The 21,549-nt window shown below is 34.4% G+C and overlaps 1 protein-coding gene across 6 annotated transcripts in view; it reads right to left on the reverse strand.

The window, feature by feature from the left end:
- The window catches only part of LOC140450216 (phospholipid-transporting ATPase ABCA3-like), a 314,982-nt gene that overhangs the window by 102,923 nt on the left and 190,510 nt on the right, over nt 1–21,549 (reverse strand). For all 6 annotated transcript variants that reach the window (XM_072543703.1, XM_072543702.1, XM_072543699.1 and 3 more), the window contains 2 exons: nt 20,080–20,207; nt 5,289–5,587 (listed from right to left, as the gene is read on the reverse strand). In XM_072543703.1, the coding sequence (XP_072399804.1) occupies nt 5,289–5,587; nt 20,080–20,207 (427 nt within the window). The remainder of the gene's footprint in view (nt 1–5,288; nt 5,588–20,079; nt 20,208–21,549) is intronic.

Here is a 21,549-nt window from a genome sequence, read left to right on the forward strand (position 1 = left end):
CAAAAAGCATTCATATTTAGAAACTATCTCGAAAGTATTTTTCAATCATATATAGTAGACATAGATGAATGTCTCCAAGTTGAATGATGAATCCATGAATCCAGATGAACAAGTTAAAAATGAAATCGACATATCGTTAATCCCAAAAAGGACCCGGTTACTATCTGATAACTGGGCAGGTGTTTATGAAGCTACCTAAGAAGGCCCTGGTTAAACTTTCCAATCTAATTAACGCATTGTTTCGTTTAAATTATGTTCCACAACTATGGAAGGTGGATGAGATCATCATGATTCTAAAACCAAGCAAACTGCCACATAAAATGACGTCGTATTGGCCAATATCCTTGCTACAGATTATGTCAAAACTGTTTAATAAGCTATGGCTCAAGAGGCTGAAATCTATTATCAAAGAAAGACGACTCTTCCTCGATCACCAATTCGGATTCCGAAATCAGTACTCTACAATTATTCAAGTGCACCGGCTTACGCACATAATCAAAAGATTAAATAAAGAAAAACAATTGCCTAGTATCATTTTTTTTTATGTAGCACAGGCACGAAAGATTATAGCATAAGATAAAAATGGTCCTATCTCATACTCAAAGATCTTAATTTCATATTTGTCACGAAAAAACTTTAGGATTAAGCAGAAAGATGCTTATTCTAAACTAAGGAAAATTGGTGCAAAGGTACCACATAATCATGTATTTTGATTTTTTCATATTAATTTATATCCCGCTATTACTTGTTTCGATTTTTATTTTGTCAAATACCCCCATTAAATCTATCTTTGTCTTAGCCAGTGGCGATAAATTACTTAGGCATTGGTGCTTATCATCATCATAGTCTACTCATCGCTGTGGAGATCTGCCGCGTTAATGTTGACTCTGAGACCTTTCTTGAACCAGCAATCGCTCCATTTTGTGATCACTTCAATGGATATAAACAAAGAACTTTAAAATTCTAGTGTAAATAGTACCACAGAGACGCTGACTCGGTTTAATTTAATCGAGAACCGAGATATTCGGATGGCAAACTGTCTATGGAATTCGAAGCAGTCGTTTCCACATTTTAAAAGCATATATGCGTTGTCTATCTAGTTCGAGTGTCCATGTCTCGCTTTCATACTAACATATGGAAAAGACCAGAGTTAAAACAAGTCTTTTTATGTTCAACCTAGTAATATGACGATTACGCCAGGCCCCCAATTAGTTCAGTCATTGCTGCTCTTTCTAGTTGTATTCGTCTTCGAATTCCAGGTTCGCAACTGCCTGTGTTGTAAGCAGAGCTCCAAGATATATCATAGAGAAGACTATCTCGCACCCCGCAATAGATCATATTTTAGGAAACTGTTGTTGGTGATCAATAACCATTACTTTGGTTTTGTTGTAGTTAACCATGTGTCCAAACTTGCACTGTATACCTCGAGTTTTTTAATAAGTTAGTAATTTATTCAGGAGTAGATTCTAGAAGTGTAGTGTTTTCTGCGAAACGCAAGTTGGAGATCTTGACACCAACTATATTCTTAGTTATCCCTCCCAACCATCCAAGATGCTGCGCATTAATAACTCTGAACATATATAGGAATAATAAATGAGATAAAACGCATCCTTGGTCTACTTCCTTCTCGAAAGTGCATTTGTCAGGTAGATATCCGTTCATTCGAATATATGCCAGGTAACATTATAATCGGCCTTTTTATAACTAAAAACAGATAAATATTGGGATCTGATATTCTCTAGCTTTTTCTCTAATGTTTATTACATAAGGGATTTGTTCAGTGATTATGACTGAATTTATTAAAGATTTTTGCATATTTGTTATTAAGAGAGTCTCTACAGAATGCTTCAAGGACAAATTTGACATAAATAAATCAAAGACAAAGATATTTGTGGTTAGTAAACAACACGTTAGGCCACTGCAACTAATTGTCAAAAATGATCTTAAAATAAAAGTTAAACATTTGAAATACTTAGACTGCTGAATATATAACACACTATGTAAATCCTGATAAAAAAAATTAACACTCGTATACGAATGGTAAGAGAAGCATTTATAAAATTCAGACCTATATTTTGAAATTTTTAGCTGAACCTACAACTAAGAATTAAGTTGTTAAAATGTAATGTGAGTACAATAATTATGGGCAACTTTATTGCGAAAATGGAGTTTAAACAAGATGATGCAGAAGTAGCAATGGGTAAATATAGATATGGCGAAGGAAATATACAAGGGCAAATATTGCTGAACTTCCTATACCAGGAAAATTTATCCATGATGAACTCTTTTTCGATAAAAAGCCTCAGCGTAAATGGGCATGGATCAGCCGAGAAGGCAGTGTCAAAAATGAAATAGAATATATCATAACAAACAGAAAAGAAATAATCAAATACATCAAAGTGCTTAACAAATTTTTAGTAGGAAGCGACCACAGAATAATCCGAGCTAAGATACTATTAAATGTCAAGTTGGGAAGAACAAAGATAATCCTAAAAACAAGCAAAAAGAAATTGATTCCCCCAGAAAACAACGACCTTTATAAAGATACACTAACCAGACATATACAAGACTTGTAAGATGAAAAGATGAAATAGAAGATAAGGATCAAGTAATTGATGGCATAATAAGATAAAATAAACGGAAAGGGAGTGCTGTCCGACCGTTATGACCCGTAAGGAAAAACTAAGCCAAAATGCCAAAGAGCTAATAGGTAAGAAGACAGCTGATGAAAAAATACGGCTTTTACTAAACAACAATAAAGAAATTAAATAAATATATCTATCCGATCAATCAGAAAAGACGTAAGAGTAAACAATACAAGAGAAATAACTAAAGTAATTCAAGAAAACAAATGGTTAAAAGAACAAGAAACAAAATAAATTCTGTATACAGAAGTACGGCAAGGAGACACTGTTTCTCCAAAGCTGTGCACGACGCTTTTAGAACATACTTACAAGAAGGCACATCTGAACGAGCATTGGAGAGAAGATCAGCCATTTGAGATTTGCAGATGACATCGTCCTTAGAGCCGATCGTATGGATGATGCAATAATAATGTTTAAAAAATTATATTCCGATGATGGATAAATATTGTGCAGACTACATCGTATAAGTACTTAGGAGATGAAAGATGAAGATGAAGATACCAGGCAGGGAAGACTGGAATAAAAGTGTACCCATACAAGCTGCTGATACTTGGTACACGGATGGCTCAAAAACATCGGAGGGTGTGAGAGCCGGCATAGTAGGGACAAATCAAGGGATACATTTTCCGGTAAGTCTATATAAGGATGTGACAGTTTTCCAGGCGGAAATAACTGCAATCCATCACTGCGTGTAAGGGAGAAAAAAACGTTCTGTTCAGTTGCCATCTTCATAGATAGTCAGGCAGCGCTTAAGGCACTCAATTCTGTAGAGGTTAATTAGTGGCTAGTATGGGATTGTATGCTAAATAGGTAAAGAGAGAGAGGTAGGAATAAGTATAAAGAAAATGAAAGTTGGAATACTTGGGTCACGTTATGAGACATAATAAATATAGAGTACTACAACTGATCGTTCAAGGGAAAATAGACAACAGAAGAGGTCCAGGGAGAAGAAGACACTCGTGGCTCCAAAAATTGCGGCAATGGTTCGGATTGTCATCTGCTGAACTATTCAGATCTGCCGTAAACAAAGTCAGAATAGCCATGTTGATTGCCAACGTTCGGAACGGACAAGGCACATGAAGAAGAAGATGGGATTGTATGTGTGCCGTAAATAAACTAGGAGACCGTAGCAAGGTTACGGTAGCCTGGGCAAGAGGGTCATAAGGGCAATGAAAAAGGAGATAGAATGGCCAAACAAGGCTCATAAATGCCATTTGTTGGACCGGAACCCTTTTGCGGCGCTGCAAAATCAGTAACAAGAACGGCTACAAGGAAGTGGATAGCTCACAAATCTCTGGAACGGTGGAGGAACTCGAAAGGACAAAGACAGGCAAAACAGTTCATTACAGAATATTTGCCAAAATTTACGGCAGACCTAATAAGCAAAGACAGGAAAAAAGTCAAAGCCATAGTAGGGCGTCTAACAGGGCAGTGTAAGCTAAATAGGCACTTGAAGGTGATGGGATTATCAGATGATGACCTGTGCAAATTGTGTTACCTCGAAGAAGAAACAGCAGAGCACATTTTATGTCAGTGTGACAGTCTGGCAAATGTGCGGTTCTTTGCATTAGGAGAAGAAAATCCACCGAAAAATAGCTACATGGAAGGTATAGTCCCGAAGCTACTAGACTTTATAAGAAGGGTCAGACTAGAAAATGTTATCTAGGACTAGAGGACCAATGTGTGTTACCTGTACTCGTAATTATAGAGCGGAAACATTAACACTCACAAAAAAGATAGTGAATAAGATTCGCGTAACTGAGAGGGCTATAGAGCGCCAGATGTTCTGTGTCTCTCCGAGAGACCGAATCTCAAACGAAAAAATACGTCTTAGAACAAAAACAACAGACGCCATCGAAAAAATCGCGTCGCTAAAATGGAATGGTAGGACACGTCGCCAGATTATCAGACCACCGATGGGCAAAACGTATTTTCGAGTGGCGACCAAGACAAGAAGCAATACGGAGCAGAGGACGCCCACCTACTAGATGGACTGACTACCTAAGGCGTGCACAAGACAGAGAGAGAGAAGAAAAGGGCTGAGGGAGACATATGTCCAGTAGTCGACGCATACAGGTTGATGATGATGATGATGAATGTGTGTACTGTATTATATATATATAGGTATACAGATATACCTGAATCATGAAAGTTAATATGATCTTTGAGATCTATTTTTATTATAGAAAGCTCTAAACATTATGAGTTCGATGCATTTAAAACATATTTAAGTATTATGATACAAAAGAGAAAACTTTAGTACTTAGGGCGGTATATGATGAGAGGTACTACATACTAAACAATGCAGTTAACAGTAAAGGAAGAGCTAAAAAAAAGATGGGCAGAAATATTCATGGCTTCATCAATGAACTGGCTTATTCACATTTCTCTCTTTAGTCTTAAACTCCTGAAAGAAATGTAATGGTCTCCATCAATTTCTGTCTCTGGTTATTTGAATGACATCATGCTTATGTCTTTTATAACTTCTTGCGATCTGGTAAATCCAACTCGTTGGAGATCTTCCTTATGGTGTCCGACGTTTTACCTTCTGAGATTTTCGGTTATCTATCTTAATCTTTTAGTTAATTTTTTTTACAAAAAACGTTTACAAAAACTTTTAAAATTATTTAGATTAACACTTACCTTTAACTGTTTCTCTTTTTCTGTGGTAATAGCTTTGACTGTATTTATACAAGTGTAGACAAAACTAAGCATAACAATCATTCCAAGCATGCTTGTCAGGGCTGTTAGCAATTGATCGCTGAACCAGCTTGCATACGGAAATCGTTGCATATATATAAGAGGAAATGGATCAGTTTCGTTCATAAAGAAATTATATAATTCTTTCAGATCTGTATCGTTATATTTAATACCCTTATCTGCTAGAATAAGAGCAGTAGCCACAAAATGTTGCATGGCCAGAAATCCTTCAGCAAAATAATCTATAAAAAATAATAAATACATAATAATTATTATTTTGTAACCTTCTTTTAATGTGCTTCACCTATTGGTGACCAATTATAATTAATAAATATAATATTGGCATTACAATAATTAATTATTTTTTAAATACTTGATTTGCTGGCTTTATCAATTGTTTATATAAACAAGTATTCTCATATTAGATTTGATAACTGAGTAATCTTTATGTGTATTTAAATTTATATCTAAAATTAAACAAATAAATGTTTACCCTAATAGATAACTAAATAAAATAAGAAAAACCTTTGCAAACTTCTTAATAATCTCAAAACAAGAGAGAATTGAGCCGGACTGTGAAACCAATTTAGGGAAGTGACTCAGATCGTCAATTTATATGCCAATATAGGAGTAGAAAAAGTTCTAATTTTCTCAGAAATTAAAGGAAACCTTGGGAAAGACTTTGTCCTGACAATAAAATCTAAACAGGATTCGAAAATGAGCCTAAAGAAATCTGTTTATATCTGTTTTGAGATTCAAGTAGTTCTTAAAATAACTTCGGGCCATACTGTCAATTCTCTCTTATTGTAGTAGTCTACAAAGATACTCTAGGAATTTGCAAATTGGGTATTATTCATTGCAAAAATCAAAGAAGAAAGTAGCATCCAGGAACAACCATCTTAAAAAATCCGAAGGTAGTCGATGGCGCGTAAACCCTACAGGTCTTAAAACAACAGCACAAGCCTTAAGCTACTAGGCAGAGAAATATGCATTCTGTACATGCAAGATGAGTAGATGCTGTCTTAAACGAAACATGCCGAATAATTACCGAATACATGAAACCTAAACTTATTCCGTGTATCTATAGAGCCGACGAAAGTTTGCAGAGCCCATTAAAACAATCAAACAATCGTTAGACAGCCACTTAGCGGAGCAATACTACACAAAAAGTCCAGATTAAGATAAACAAAAGACCTTCCAAAGACAATTCCACTAGAGCCACTACAGACTATCACCTACGTCTACGTCAAGATAATCCTGGAGTCATACGCCTCGACTGGAGAACATGGACATCACTAAACAGAAAATAAAACAGGTGTTGCCACTGCCAAGACAAATCATATCAGGTGGGGTAGTATCAACGCCCAGGACTAACTACGGCATAGTGTAGACTGTAGACTATGCCTTGTAGATGCACCGTTGAAGAATTGTGGCATGCAATCAGCAATGTCATTGATATTACCCGCTACTGGGCGGAGAAACTTTAAAAATTTGGTAAACATAAGTAAGCTTTTTCTTTTTTCTCTATTTTGATATAGGAAAATTACTTTTTTTTGACGTCTCTTTTCTACTTTAGTGAAACATTATTATTCCATCTTTTTTATGGACGACCTGTGCTTCTTCTTCGAATCGGCGACTTATTTTAAGCTATTCTAACTATTCTATTCTCTGCTGTTCGACAGATTTGACTGTTTCATTACGTTGTTCTTCCTTGAACCCATTCATTAATGTTGTTTTTTCTGAATAGGTCTTTAGTCTTGTTACTTTTTATTCTATCTAGTAGTGTTTTCCTGGCTCTTCCTTAAAATGCTTAAATGAGACAAATGAAATGATTCTCATTTTATTTGTCTTTAAATATCTTCTTGTCGTGCTTGTGTGTAGTCATGTTTCTGCGGTATATGTCATAGCAGGTCGGTTTACAGATTTTTGTATATTGGCGCTTTTGTCTCTGTTTTTAAGTGTCTGATCTCCATATTGTGTAATTAAAGCATCCCGCTGCTCTTCTTGCTCTTACCACTTATCATTTTACTACTTCTTTAATATTATTTTTGTTCGATAAGTTTATCTCCAGATATTGAAATTTTATTACTTTGTAATAAACAAACAGAAAACAAACAACAGTACCTAACCTGTGATGCGATCACAGCAAAACAGAAACAATAAACCAAGTCAAATAAGCTACATAATATATTCCGCAACTCAAATAATGCATCAATGAACCATGACAATTTTACTACAATTGCTCAAAAATTAGTAACAGCAGTCCAGCAAAGGAGCTGTTCTTCGCTTAGCATGTACTTGAATATGTGGGCTATTTATAACCCTCTTGTATCTCCCGCACACATCTAAAGATTATGTATATGTATTTCGCACCTAGGACTTTACTATTGGTCCTTTGCGACACCCAGTCATGTTTCAACCAATAGACAGCGAGGTACCAAACGCGTATATGGAAGACGTTTCCATAATACGATATTTGTGTTCCCAAATAGTTGAAGTTTGATACTTGTTACTTTTTCTGCGTTAGCTTCCAAAACGTACCGTTCGTTGTAGGTCATCTTCATTGTTTGATATTAGTACCTTTGTTCATGTTTTACCCTTTTACTGACTTTCTTACTTCTTCTTTTAGTTTGTCCAGTATCAAGTTAAACAATAAGGGGCTCAAACTATTACCCTGACTTAAACCTGATTAAATGTTGACTTCGTTCATTAGTTCGGTTCCCATTTTTATCATTTTTTTTTGTGATCAGAGTTAATATCCTTTATTATCTGTAATATAGTGGTTATTATAATCTCTCTGTGTAAAAGTACAATCACACTTTGTATTCTAATACAATCGAAGGCTTTAGTGAGGTCGATAAAACACATGAATGAAGGTGTATTTAATTCTACTGCTCCTCATCTCCGACGTCTCTTTCTTATATTGTCAAGCAACGTAAAAGTTCGATAGTTAGATGGGTCATTTTTGTCTCCTTTTTGTGTATAGGGATCGTTATACTTCCATCCCTTTGGTATACACTTCATTTCAAGGATATTTTGGAGTCGTTTCGTAATATTTTCTGTGAGTGATCTTCAACCATATTTAAGTAGTTCATTCGTAATCGTATCCGTACCTGGGTATTTTCGGATTTTTATTCTTCCTATACTTTTTATTAATTAAACACTTACATCTTCTTCCGTTATAGTTACTAGCTCGTCTTTTGTTTCTTCATCTTCATCATCGATCGCTCTATCTTCGTCCTTGTAAAGCTGTTCTACATCATTTTTCCATCGTTCTCCTTGTATACTGTTTATGTTGTTATACTTTTCTTCTTTTTCTTTTTCTTCTTCTTCTTCTTCTTCTTCTTCTTTTGGTGCCTATTCGTTTCAAATATTGGCGATCATTCTGGCTTTAATTATTTTATTAACTGATGCTTTAAATATGTTAGTTGTTGTTGTGTAGAACCATTTCCTCAGGTTTTTTAAACATGGTATTCTATTTCTCCCAATTCCTCGCTTAACGAATACTTTGCCTTAAAGGATTATTTTTAGTAATCTATATTTAGTGCCGTTTCTCATTATGTGTCCGAGATATTCTTATAAGGACTAAAGCTTTCTCTTTTTTAATCGTATACATCACTTCTTTTTCTGTCCCCATTCTTTGTAGTACAGTCTCGTTGGTTATCTTGTCCGTCCATGATATAATTAGGATTCATTTGTATAGTTACATCTCGAAGGTTTCAAGTTTTTTCTCCATCGCTTCAGTGAGTGTCTAGGATTCAACTCCGTAGTATATTATCGAGAAGATATTACATCGTAGGAGTCTTATTTTTATCTTCAGATTAAGGTTGTGGCTTTTAAACAGTTTGGCCATGTTGTTGAGTGCACTCCTAGCCTTCTCTATTCTACATTTTACTTCTTGTGAGTGATCCCATTGTTCGTTTACCATTTTTCCAAGATAGGTAAACTGTTTCACTCGGTCCACTAATGTATTCTTGATAAGTAGTTGGACGTCTCTAATTTTGTTTTTGTTGATGACCATAAATATAGTTTTGATATGTTTACTTGTCCATATCTTTTACTTACTTCATTTGCTTTGTTTATTAGTTGCTGTTAACTGTTTAAACTGTCTGCGAAAATAACGGTGTCATCTGCATAGCTGATGTTGTTTAGGCATTCTTCATTTAAAAGGATTCCATGTTCACAATTTTTCAAGGCTTCACTAAATATTTCATCTGCATATAGGTTGAATAATATAGGTGAAAGTATATTTCCTTGTGTAACGCCTCGTAGAATCGGGATCGCTTCCGTCTGTTTATCTACAAGATTTGTTCTTATTGTGGCTGATTGGTTCCAGTATAAATTTTGTATCATACGCCGGTCTTTATCATCTATTTGTGCTTTTGATAGAACATTCATCATTTTTCGGTGTTGAACTGTGTTCATGAATACAAACTGTGTGTCTTGTATTCTCTCTTTGCATAGCTTGTATATTCTGCGATGTATAATTTTAAGAAAAATTATATTAATGTCTTATTCTTACCTTCTTCGTTCTTCATAAATTTGTCTTTAATGTCGTCTATCGTTTTATTAAGGGATTCTATCTTCTCTTCTGTGCTTTTCGTTGTATATCGATTTCTTTGAATTTTCTATTTATTAGAATCATGAATGTGTTGCTTATGTGAGTCCATTTTAAAAAAAGGTAAAAAAGAAATAATTAGACTTACTCACAATCAGTTTAATTTTACTACCTAAGACGACCGGTTTCGCTTTCTAAAATTTGCAAAGCATCATCAGTCGGTGGTATTTTGTACAAAGTAAATTAAATGCTGAAATTATAAAAAGCCCATATTAGGGTGCTGTCTTATAAGGATATAGATCAAAAAGTTATAGATCAAAAAAGTTTTAGTAATTATGACAATATTACATATCTGTGTTAATTAGTATGCATAAATTGCATTAGCAGACAGAGTAACAGCCCACAAATTGGTAAGAGAAAAAGTCTGTTGCATTGTGATACATTAGAAATAAACATATCTTTGAACATAAAGAAAACTAAATTTATGGTAATATCGAAATCAACACAAAATGTCCAAAATTTATATTTACACAATAAAATTATCGATCGAGTTAGCAAATACAAATATTTAGGCACTTTTATAAATGAAGACAACGATAGCTCAGCAAAAATCAAAATAAGAATAGAAAACGCCAGATCCATATTCACTAAAATGAAGAGAGTGTTCTGCGGAAGAGATTTGAGCCTTGAAATGAAACGTTGCCTGATGAGATGTTACGTACTTTCTGTGCTGTTCTACGGAATGGAGTCATGGACGTTGAAAAAGATTGATACCAAAAAATTAGAGGCATTTAAACTGTGGATGTATCGCAGAATCCTGAGAATATCATGGACCGAGAGAGTCACAAATGTCGAGGTCTTGAGAAGAATGAATAAAGAAAAGGAAGTCATATTTACGATCAAAAAACGAAAACTGCAATACTTGGGACACATTACAAGAGGCGAAAGATATGAACTGCTTCGAATAATTATGCAAGGGAAAAATAGCAGGAAAAAGGTCCATAGGAAGAAAAAGAAACTCCTGGCTAAAGAATCTACGGGAATGGTATAGCTGTAGCAGCAACGAATTGTTTCGGTCAGCAGTTTCGAAAATACGTATAGCCCTGATGATCGCCAACCTTCGGAACGAAGATGGCACTTGAAGAAGAAGAAATAAACAAAATACTACTTACATTCCGGCACAAGAATAACTATATAGTAATTGGTGATTTATAGTTCAAAATATCCCTTATTACTGATAGTGAGTGATCTTCGGTCGATGTTGTAACTGTCTAACAACTTAGGAGGAGGTTTCTTGAGGGGATGGGTGTTAACAGATGATGTAGGAGTAAGGTATATGTTTTTCAACAAAAAATAACATATACCTTACTCGTACATCATCTGTTAACACCCATCCCCTCAAGAAACTTCCTCCTAAGTTGTTAGACACTTACAACATCGACCGAAGATCACTCATTATCAGTAATAAGGGATAGTTTGAACTATGAATCACCAATCACTATATAGTAATTCTTGTGCCGGAATGTAAGTAGTATTTTGTTTATTTCTAATGTATCACAATTCAACAGACTTTCTTTCTTACCAATTTGTGGGTTGTTACTCTGTCTGCTAATGCAATTTATGCATATTAATTAACACAGACATGTAATATTGGCACAATTACTAAAACTTTTTTGATCTATAAGTTTTTGATCTATATCCTTATAAGACAGCACTCTAATATGGGCTTTTTATAATTTCAGCATTTAATTTACTTTGTACCATCAACCTGATGATGCTTTGCAAATTTTAGAGAGCGAAACCGGTCGTCTTAGGTAGTAAAATTAAACTGATTGTGAGTAAGTCTAATTATTTCTTTTTTACCTTTTTTTTTTCTATTTATTGTTTTGCTGACTATCTCTTTTACTTCACTACATTTTAGTTTTCTCATGTTTCTTTACAATTTTTTCGCGTGTTTTCTTTAACTTGGTTCTATACACGCCCACTAAAGGATTGTGGTCAGATTGAATATCAGCGCCTGGGTAGGTTTTAACACTGTTGAAACTATTTCGATATCTTTTATTAACAAGTATATAGTCTATTTGGTCTCTTATAATAACGTCTTATCCGTTGTCTCTAGGTAATTTCCACGTATACAGGAGTCTAGGTGGTAGTTTGTAAAATGTGTTTAGCACGAATAAGTCATGTTCACCTGCAAAAATACTCATTATTTCTCCTCGTTGATTTCTCTTTCCGAATCCATAAGGAACAATATGTTGTCCTCCTTTTCCGTCATCTATTTTAGCATTAAAATCTCCCATGACTGTAAGGAGTTCATGTCTCGCTCTATGTCTTATACAGTTGCTTAATTGTTTGTAAAATTATGATATTTCCTCATCACTGTGATCTGCTGTGAGTACATAAACTTGTATAATGTCAGTGTTCATCGGTGACGTATTTATTTGTACCAAAAAATTCAATCGTTTACTGGTAGAAAGTTGTTGACATGTTTGGCTATACTTTTATGTGTGATAATTTCGACTCAATTTTCATATTAACAATTTTCTGATCCTAAATAGTATACTCTGTACTCTTCTATGTCACAATAACTTGAGTCAGGCTACCTCATTTTGCTTCTGCCCATTATTGTTATGTTCATGCGTTCCATTTCTTTGATTGCGCATTTAATTTTTCCTGATTGAGCCGTATTCCTAACTTTCCAAGTGGATATTCTCTTCAGACAATTCTGTGGATTTTTCCTATAGTTGTGTTATTGAGCATTTCACATGAATTTAGCATATTACCAACCCGGGAGGTCCTGTGGTCATGGGAATCACCTCTCTTGCCAGATCTTGGTCTCCGACTCTATGATCAGTAAGCGAGTTTGTGTTGTGCTGTACAGCCATTATGATTGTTCTAGAGATATCCATAGGTATCTTTAATATAGTGGTTTGTCTTTGCCTTTTATATTCTTATGCCGCTGACCAAACCACTGATTCTTCCGCCGGTTTCTCAGCCCCAGGACAAAACAGTACCCTAACACCTACCAACCCGTCCGCTCGAAACCGTTGGTCAGCAAGAGAGGGATTGCTTATACCGGCAATCATTCGGTGAAGTGTTATACTCGCTAATAGTTTTTTTCCTTCCCTTCACCATCTTCCACACTCTCCGTTGTGTACTGTATAAATAACGTTTCATTTCTTTTGTGAATTTAGACCAGTATTCCCTCTTTACAATTATTATTTGCGTAATGACAATATTCCGTGTGGATACATAGTGCTGGTACATTGTGGGTGTCTTATTACTTTGGTAGTGGATATACGCTTTTTGTTTTTTATAGGCTAAAGTTCTAATTTCATTGGTGAATCATAGTTTGATCTTCCTTTCACCATTTACATCAATCTTCTGCGTTCCCATGCTTTCTTCAACAGCTCTTATTATGTTCTTTTTTATTGTTTCCCATCTTTGATTTACTCCATCCTTCTATTATGCGGTTTTTTTCAAATTTTTATTTTAATCGTCTTTGATATAGCCATCGAGTTATTTCACTTTCTAAGGTCTCGATATTTATTTTTTTTATATATTTTGGGGGTAACTTTTCTTTAGTGGAATTTTTTTAAAGATTTTTCGATTAAAGCCAAAAGGGCTTAGGAAAGTTTTTTAAACACGGCAGGAAGTTTCTCGGCAAGGTGATTTGGACACAACGCCAATATAAGAGGTCCACTAACTTTAATCAGTCGAAAAAAGTTGGGAGTTACTAGACAGCTAAATAGATTACCATTTGGGCGACCACCTAAAGATGAACCTTCTAATAAAATGATAAAAAGGTATTACAATCTTTCGTCCAACATCGCAGCAAATCAAACAAATGCAACGAAACATGGTGAAGGACATTAAATTTCGCATAATTAATAAAATTGAAGTAAATGTTTAAAATTTTTTATTATTTATTTAAATATATTTTGTTTTATTTCCTATTGCACTAATTTACTTTTTTTTAATAAATTAACAAATATTTTAAAATCAGTCTCGTTTTCTGATTTTATTAGAAAGTCGTCTTTTTTGGTCTACGAATATTTAACATTCCCCATAATATGAATTTCGCACCAAATAACATATATCGTCGTTGCGCGAGCAAAATCTGCTATGTACACTTTTTGGTGAAATTGAGTTATGAGCACAGAAATTCCCAAAATTTAATTCTTAACACATTGGTATAATCTGCTCTAGGCTATGAATAGAATTAACCAAGTTATAAACTTTTGGTTAAAATCTGCTATGTGTTCAGGTGAGGTAAAATCTGCTAAGTACTAAAATTGCATATAACCGAAATTGCTCTTTGTAAAAGTTGAGAGACTACGTGCACTTAACAGATTTTAACTTTATTAAATTCTCCGCTGTAACTATATTTTAGGCACTTTTATATTAAAAATACATTCTTTTGTGTTAATTTCATTATGAATTTGACTGAGTATGTACTTTTTACACACAATGCAGTATTATACGGGCGATTTATAAACTTTTCGCTGCCGTCCGCGTTCGCAGTTGGCGTTGGATTGGAATAGTCCATTATTTATAAACTCTAGCGGCCGTGCGTCGCTACCACGCAACACAACTTATCTGTTCTATGGTGCAGTGTGTGCATATTGTAATAACTTGTTTCTTCAGACAAACCAGCTGTCGACAAGCCTGAGAATACAACTGCGGTCTATCAGACCCAGGACACGACTGCTGTCAATCAACCTAAACACACGCTTACGGTAAACCAACCTCTCGACACAGCTGTGGTCGAACAGCCCCAGGACACACCTACGGTCGACCAACGGTCGACCAACCCCAGGACATAGCTGCGGTCTACCAAACTGAGGAATCCATTACTAGGTTATCCAGGAAAAGAGCTTATAAGAGACGGACAGCTAAAAAGAATCGATTGATGGGAAAAACATACATTGGCTTCGAGAAAAATGAAAAAGGAAAGATAACTCAGGCAGTAGAAAGACAGGAGAGAGGTGTACTGCCAAGATGTAAACATGACGATGTCCAACAGAAAACAAAAAGAACTCATTTATGTGCCCAAATAACACACGACGAAAGAAAAGAGATTAACATTATGTTTTGGAATTTAACAAGTTGGGAGGCAAAAAGAGTTTTTGTACAAAGTAATGTTGACATACACTCTCCGAAACAAAGAAAAAGAGGTAATCAAAACAACGTCGAACCGAAGAAAACCTGTTCACGTGATTGCCATTTAAAATCACCTTCGTCAGGCAATCGAATCTTTGTGTGTCGAATGTTTTTTCTAAACACACTTAATCTTGGTAGTTATACATTTTTACGATGGACGGCACCAGCAAATACTACAGGCACAAACGATGTAACAGAGCCAGCTGTAGAAGAAGAAAGCAACTCTGTATCAAAATCAGAAATTAATCGTAAAAATGTTGAAAGTTGGATTGAACTCTTACCGAAAGTTCCAAATCATTATTGCAGGAGTCAGACAGAATATCAGTATGTTGAAAGTAATTTTAAATCATACAATAATATGCACAAAATCTACAAACACTGGTGTGTAGAAAATAATATTGATTCAGTGTCACGTAAGATTATGTGCCAAATATTAAATAAAAAGAAAATCTCCATACATCATCCTCGCAAAGACCAATGCGGCAAGTGTGTTGAGTTTGAAACTAGAAATGTAAGCAAGTCCGAGTATGATCTTCACATTGTAATGAAGAATAAAGCACGTGAAGCCAAGGCAGCTGCAAAAGAGTCTGCTTCAGAAACAAGACTTGTAGTAACGATGGATTTGCAGTGTGTTCTATTGAGTCCAAAACTGCTCGCATCTCTTACTTACTATAGGCATAAACTTCAGTTGTATAATTTTACATTATATAACCTAAAATCAAGAGATGTATTCATGTACGTATGTCACATAGCCGATGGCCAGGTATCATCAAACGAATTTACGTCATGTATTGTGGACTTCATTCGTAACTGTCCGCGTAGTTATACAGAGTTCGTTTTGGTATCCGATGGTTGCAATTATCAGAACCGAAACAAAGTTTTGTGCAGTGCTCTAAGTGATCTGGCTAAAGAATTGAATATCACAATTCAGCAGATCATACTTGAATCTGGTCATACTATGATGGAAGTAGACTCGGTTCACTCGACACTGGAATCTGTGTTCATAGCTCCAATATGGACGCCATCTCACTATGTAACACTAATGAAATCAGCACGACCGCGCCAGCCTTATTTTGTGAATCAAGTACATTACGAGTTTTTTTTAAACTATGAAAGTGTCCCATCAAATTTCAAAAGCATAAGACCGGGGAAGTCTGTAGGAGATCCACGAGTTGTCGACATACGAGCACTCAAATACACTCCTGATGGGTGTGTATACTTCAAACTTCGACATCCTGAGGACTATGCTTTGCTGCCACAAAGACGCCCTAACACACTCTTCAACCCTATACCTAAGCTTTATGATAGTCCTCGACCTATTGACAAGCAAAAATATGATAATTTGCAAGATCTCAAAAGATTTATAGACCGGGAAAGTCATGCATTCTATGACAGTTTGACACACAAATAAGTTCAAACTAAACTACAAAATGTTTCAGTAAATTTAATGTTTCGTTTAGAAATTTCTAATTTTTGTTTCTGTTTTTGTTTAATTCTCAATAAGTATAGTTGGATGTTCATTTGTTTTATTTTTAAATCAATAATAAAAGAAACCATTTGTTTGAACATGTTAGGCAAAATCTGATATTTACTAAAATCTCCCAAGTAAAATCTGCTATGTAATTTTTTTTTCACAAAAACAAAAATAAATCTCAGTGCCTATTTCAGACTTAGTAAAATACGCTTTTACATTAACCATATGATTATTCTACATATATCTTCCATAAACAACTATCTTACACAACGTACCATTTTCAAACAAAACAGTTTTATGTCTCCCCTGTAAAATTTAGTTTTCTACACATAGCAGATTTTGCTCGCACAACGACGATATATTATGCAACATAACATATATATATATATATATATATATACATATATCTATATATATATATATATATATATATATATATATATATATATATATATATATATATACGTGTTTGGCACCTCGCCGCCTATTGGTTGAAACATGACCGCGTGCCGCAAACGACCAATAGAAGTTCTAGGTGCGAAATACATATACGGAATGTTAAGATGCCTTTCGGACAGTGTCAATTAGTTTAAATGGGTATTGAAACTTGTGGTGATTCTTCAGAAAGGCTTTGTAATTTGTAGCGCTGAGATCCGCATTCTGTTTCTATGCAATAACTCTTTGTTACGAATAAAGTTGATCAGTTGGTTTTAGATATCCATAGCATTTCTGAACATCCGTGGATATTAACTTGATATTCAAATAAGCACCTTTTGATGCATTATTTAAAATCCAATTTGGTGATCGCTTTAAATTATGTTTATTTCTACAACGACTTATCTTTAGAAATAACCACGATGATAGTTGGTTTTATGTTTAGTTAAATATATATTTATACTGTGTTCTGTTTTTCCAATGTACTTCTTCTTCAAGTGCCATCACCGCGGCGGAGGTCGGCAATCATCATAGCTATTCGGACTTTTGAGACTACTGCTCTAAAAAGTTCATTTGATGTACATGCGTACCATTCTCTGAGGTTGCTGCAGCCATGACATTCTACGCCTCCCTATGCTTCTCTTTCCTTGGATCTCTCCCTGCATAATCAGTTGGAGCAAGGTGTATTTTTTTTATCCACGTGCAATATATCCGAGATATTTCAATTTTCATGTTTTAATTGTGTTTAAAATTTCTATTTCTTTATTCATCCTTTTCAGGACCTCTTTTTTTGTGACGTGTTCTGCCCAGAATATTTTCAGAATTCTTCTATACACCCACAACTCGAATTATTTCAGTTTTTAAATTGATGTCGCATTCAAGGTCCAAGATTCCATTTTATAAAAAAAGTCGAAAAAACATAGCAACCTAACTCTTAGTTCCAATTTTAAATCCCTTGTACATCGTACTCTTCCCCATTTTGTTGAAATTTGCTCTAGCTTTTTTGATTCTGATTTTAATCTCCTGAATGTAATCATTTGTGGAGTTAATCATTGTTCCCAGATATGCATATTTGTCAACTTGTACGACGTTGGTTCCGTTTATTACAAGATTCTCGTTATTTCTTCGAGTTTTCGGTATTCTCATAAATTTCATCTTCTTGGCGTTCATTGTTAGACCGTACTTTTTCCTATACTCCGTTATTCTGGTCACCAGTCTTTGAAGATCTTTAATATTTTCAGGTAAGATCACAGTGTCGTCCGCATAGCTAATGTTGTTAATGGGAATTCCATTTACCTTTATTCCAGCTGTTTCACCCTTAGAGCTTTTTTCAGGATTTCTTCGGAGTAACCATTAAATAGAATTGGCGACAATACGTATCCCTGTCTCACTCCACGTCTAATTTCAATTTCTTAGCTAATCGTTAATACGTACTTTAGCTCGCTGCTTATAGTATAAATTAAATATTATCCTGAGGTCGTTGTAGTCAATCTTCTTTGATTTTAGAACATTAATTAATTGTTAATGTCGTACTTTATCGAGTGCTTTATTATAGTCAATACAATATGCGTATCTTGATTGTCGTCCAGGCCTCTTTGTAAGTGGAGCTTCACGCGTTCCTAGGCCTTTGCGAAAACCAAATTGTGTATCATTAACGTATATGCCCAGTTTTTGATATATTCGGTTATGGATGACTTTTAGTAGTAACTTTAACAGAAGAGACATCAAGCTAACGGTGCGGTAATCGCTGCATTCTCTTACGTTTTTCTTTTTGTCGAGACAAATAAAAATCGACGTTAATCACTCTTTGGGTAATACACCTGAACTTTAAATTTGGTTCAAGAGTTTCACTAAAATATCAATATGCTCCTTATCTAGAATTTTTAGGATTTCTATAGGAAGCATGTAAGGTCCAGGGCTTTTCCCAATCTTTATTATTTTTAATGCGTGTTTTTGTAATATATGGACCTATTTCTTCTGACGTAGGTTCTATGTGCTTCAGATCTCCTCTTTCATCATCGAACAGTTCGTCGATATATTCTGCCCATCTTTGTACTTTCTCGTCCGTCTAATATAGTAGTTACGTGTCTATCCAGAATTGCACCAGAGGAATTTTGTTTTCTTAGTTCTGCCAGTTCTTTAACTTTCTTGTGTGGGTTAAACAGATCATATTTATTTAGAAGGTCTTCGATCTCTTTGCATTTCTCTTCAAAGTATTTTTCTTTTGCCTACTTTATCATCTTCCTGATCTCGTGGTTTGTCGCTCTGTATTTATTGTTGTCTTTGTTTTTAAATTGTCTCCGTTCTGTCATCATATTGAGTATCTCGTCATTCATTCATTCTTCTTTTCTCCTTGCGGAAGTCTTTAGTATTTTATTACAGTGTTCCAGTTGACAATGTTTTAGTCGATCCCAGTACTCGTCAATATCATTGGTGTTTGTGTTCAATTTGCTGCAGTTAACATGCTGTTCATGTTGGAGGCATTATTTTACGTTAGGTTCTTTAAGTTTTCTTGTGTCTATTGTAGGAATTCTTTGATGTCTTTTAATATTCTTAATGGTGAGTGTAATCTTGGCGATAAGTGGATTGTGATCTGAGGCCACGTTTGATCTATGATATACTTTCACGGCTTTAACAGCATTACGGTATCTTTCATTGATCATGATGTAGTCTATCTGGTTCCTGACTACTTTCTGTACATTTTTGTACATTTTCTAATGTACAAAAAACCATAACTGGAAGGAATATGTTAAACTACTTGTGGTGGTAAACGGTTTTCTTTGACCTTTAACATCCTATACTTCATTTTATTGTCTTCGTTGATATGGAAATAAACTTGACGTATCAACGATCTATCAACAATCTATCTTTTTTATCAAATTTGGTCCTTCAAGATTTTAAAATATGGTAAGAAAGCTTTAGTTTTTATTTGTCGATTTTGGTGCGTATTGCAGTTGACTTATCTTAGACCTACACCAGTACCTATACATAGTAGTAACGGAATAAGAAGAAAATAAAAAAGGTAAAAACTAAGAAACTAATTTATGACATTATTGTGTAGCAAGAATACTTACAACAGTAAAGTTCAAAAAAGTATTACTTACTTGGTGCTGATCCAGTAGCATTATCAGGGGATCTTGGACCTGCGCTTTGAAACACGGGGTACACTAAGTTGGTCCTCCAATTTAGACGCTCAATCGTATCTAATTGATACACTGTTTCTCCTGGAAATCTACAAAAATTCATTGTTTTAATTCTAAAAATACCTACTTAAATTTTAAATAATATTTAAGATGTGTAGAACGATAACCAACAGATGCGTTTAAAAATGCAGACTAAAGGGGCTGATTAAATAAACAAAATTAAAATTTAACTAATAAATTGAATTGACTTAAATAAATTAAAGAACTTCTGAGAATAATCAACAAAAATAGTTTGAAGTAGAAAAACAACCTGATTTCAATAAATAATAGAAAGAAACATGAAAACTCAACAATGTTCTTTCATTTCGACAGAATATCGTCAATTTGACATAATTTACGTTACAACATATTTCTAAGAAAAAAAGATTTTTTTTATTTTTGTAACTTTTAAAGTTTTTCTTCCTAAGTAGCTATTGTACAACGTAACGTGTGATATTATCACACGTTATGTGATTATTTTTAGACAGATTCCGGCTCCAACTGCATCTTTAACCCTGTTTCAGGTAGCCATACCCCAGCAAATAAAAAATGAACTAAGTAATGCGCGAGTTTTACTAAGAAGTGTGTCAGTAGCGGAAAATGTATTTTTTATTTAGTGTATGGTATACTAAGAACACATAATTAAAAGCAATATTTTTATAAGAACGTTAAATGGAGTATTTCAAATGAAACATGTAATATATCAATATAATCTAAAACATTTATGGTCGCCTTCAGAAATTTAATTTTTCTAGTTTTTCTTGCTCTTTAGTCAATATATTACCCTCCGTATCTCTTCACTGTTTTTGTTTGAATTATTTTCTGCCTTTTTTCAGTGTCTGGTAAAATTTTCCTCTCCATATTGGCTACTTAGTTCTTGTATTTCTTGAGGTTCTTTGTTTATGTTTTCTTTTCTCTTTACATAGTTACTTATATTCCTTCTCTGCTTGCCCGGTTCTGTGCCCCTGTTGCATAATTAAATATGCTCGGGTTTTTTTCTCTATTATAATCTAATATTCTTTGTCAAAACAGTCATTCGTCTTTGTTTTCTTTGTTGATCTTTCGTGCCTAGTAATTATTCAGCTGCTTCTTTTATTATGTTTCTGCATCATTCCCACCTTCATTTGTTTTCATATTTTAGTCTCTTTTCTAGTTTAATGTTTATATATTTTTTTAAATACTCTGTTTTTGTTTGTATGTTGGGTCTTGGGTTTTGAGTCCTTCTACATTGTATCGTTTATGTTTAGAACATATTTTCTTTTTTAAATGTTTAAAATTTTGGCCCTTGCTTTACTTTCGGCCCAGTGGTGATCAGATTTCGAATTTCCTTCTTTTCTAGTGTATATGTTTATTATATTTGATTGGTGTCTTGAGTCTACATTAGTATAATCT

Source organism: Diabrotica undecimpunctata, chromosome 9 (assembly GCF_040954645.1).
Source record: "Diabrotica undecimpunctata isolate CICGRU chromosome 9, icDiaUnde3, whole genome shotgun sequence".
Taxonomy (NCBI): Eukaryota; Metazoa; Arthropoda; class Insecta; order Coleoptera; family Chrysomelidae; genus Diabrotica; species Diabrotica undecimpunctata.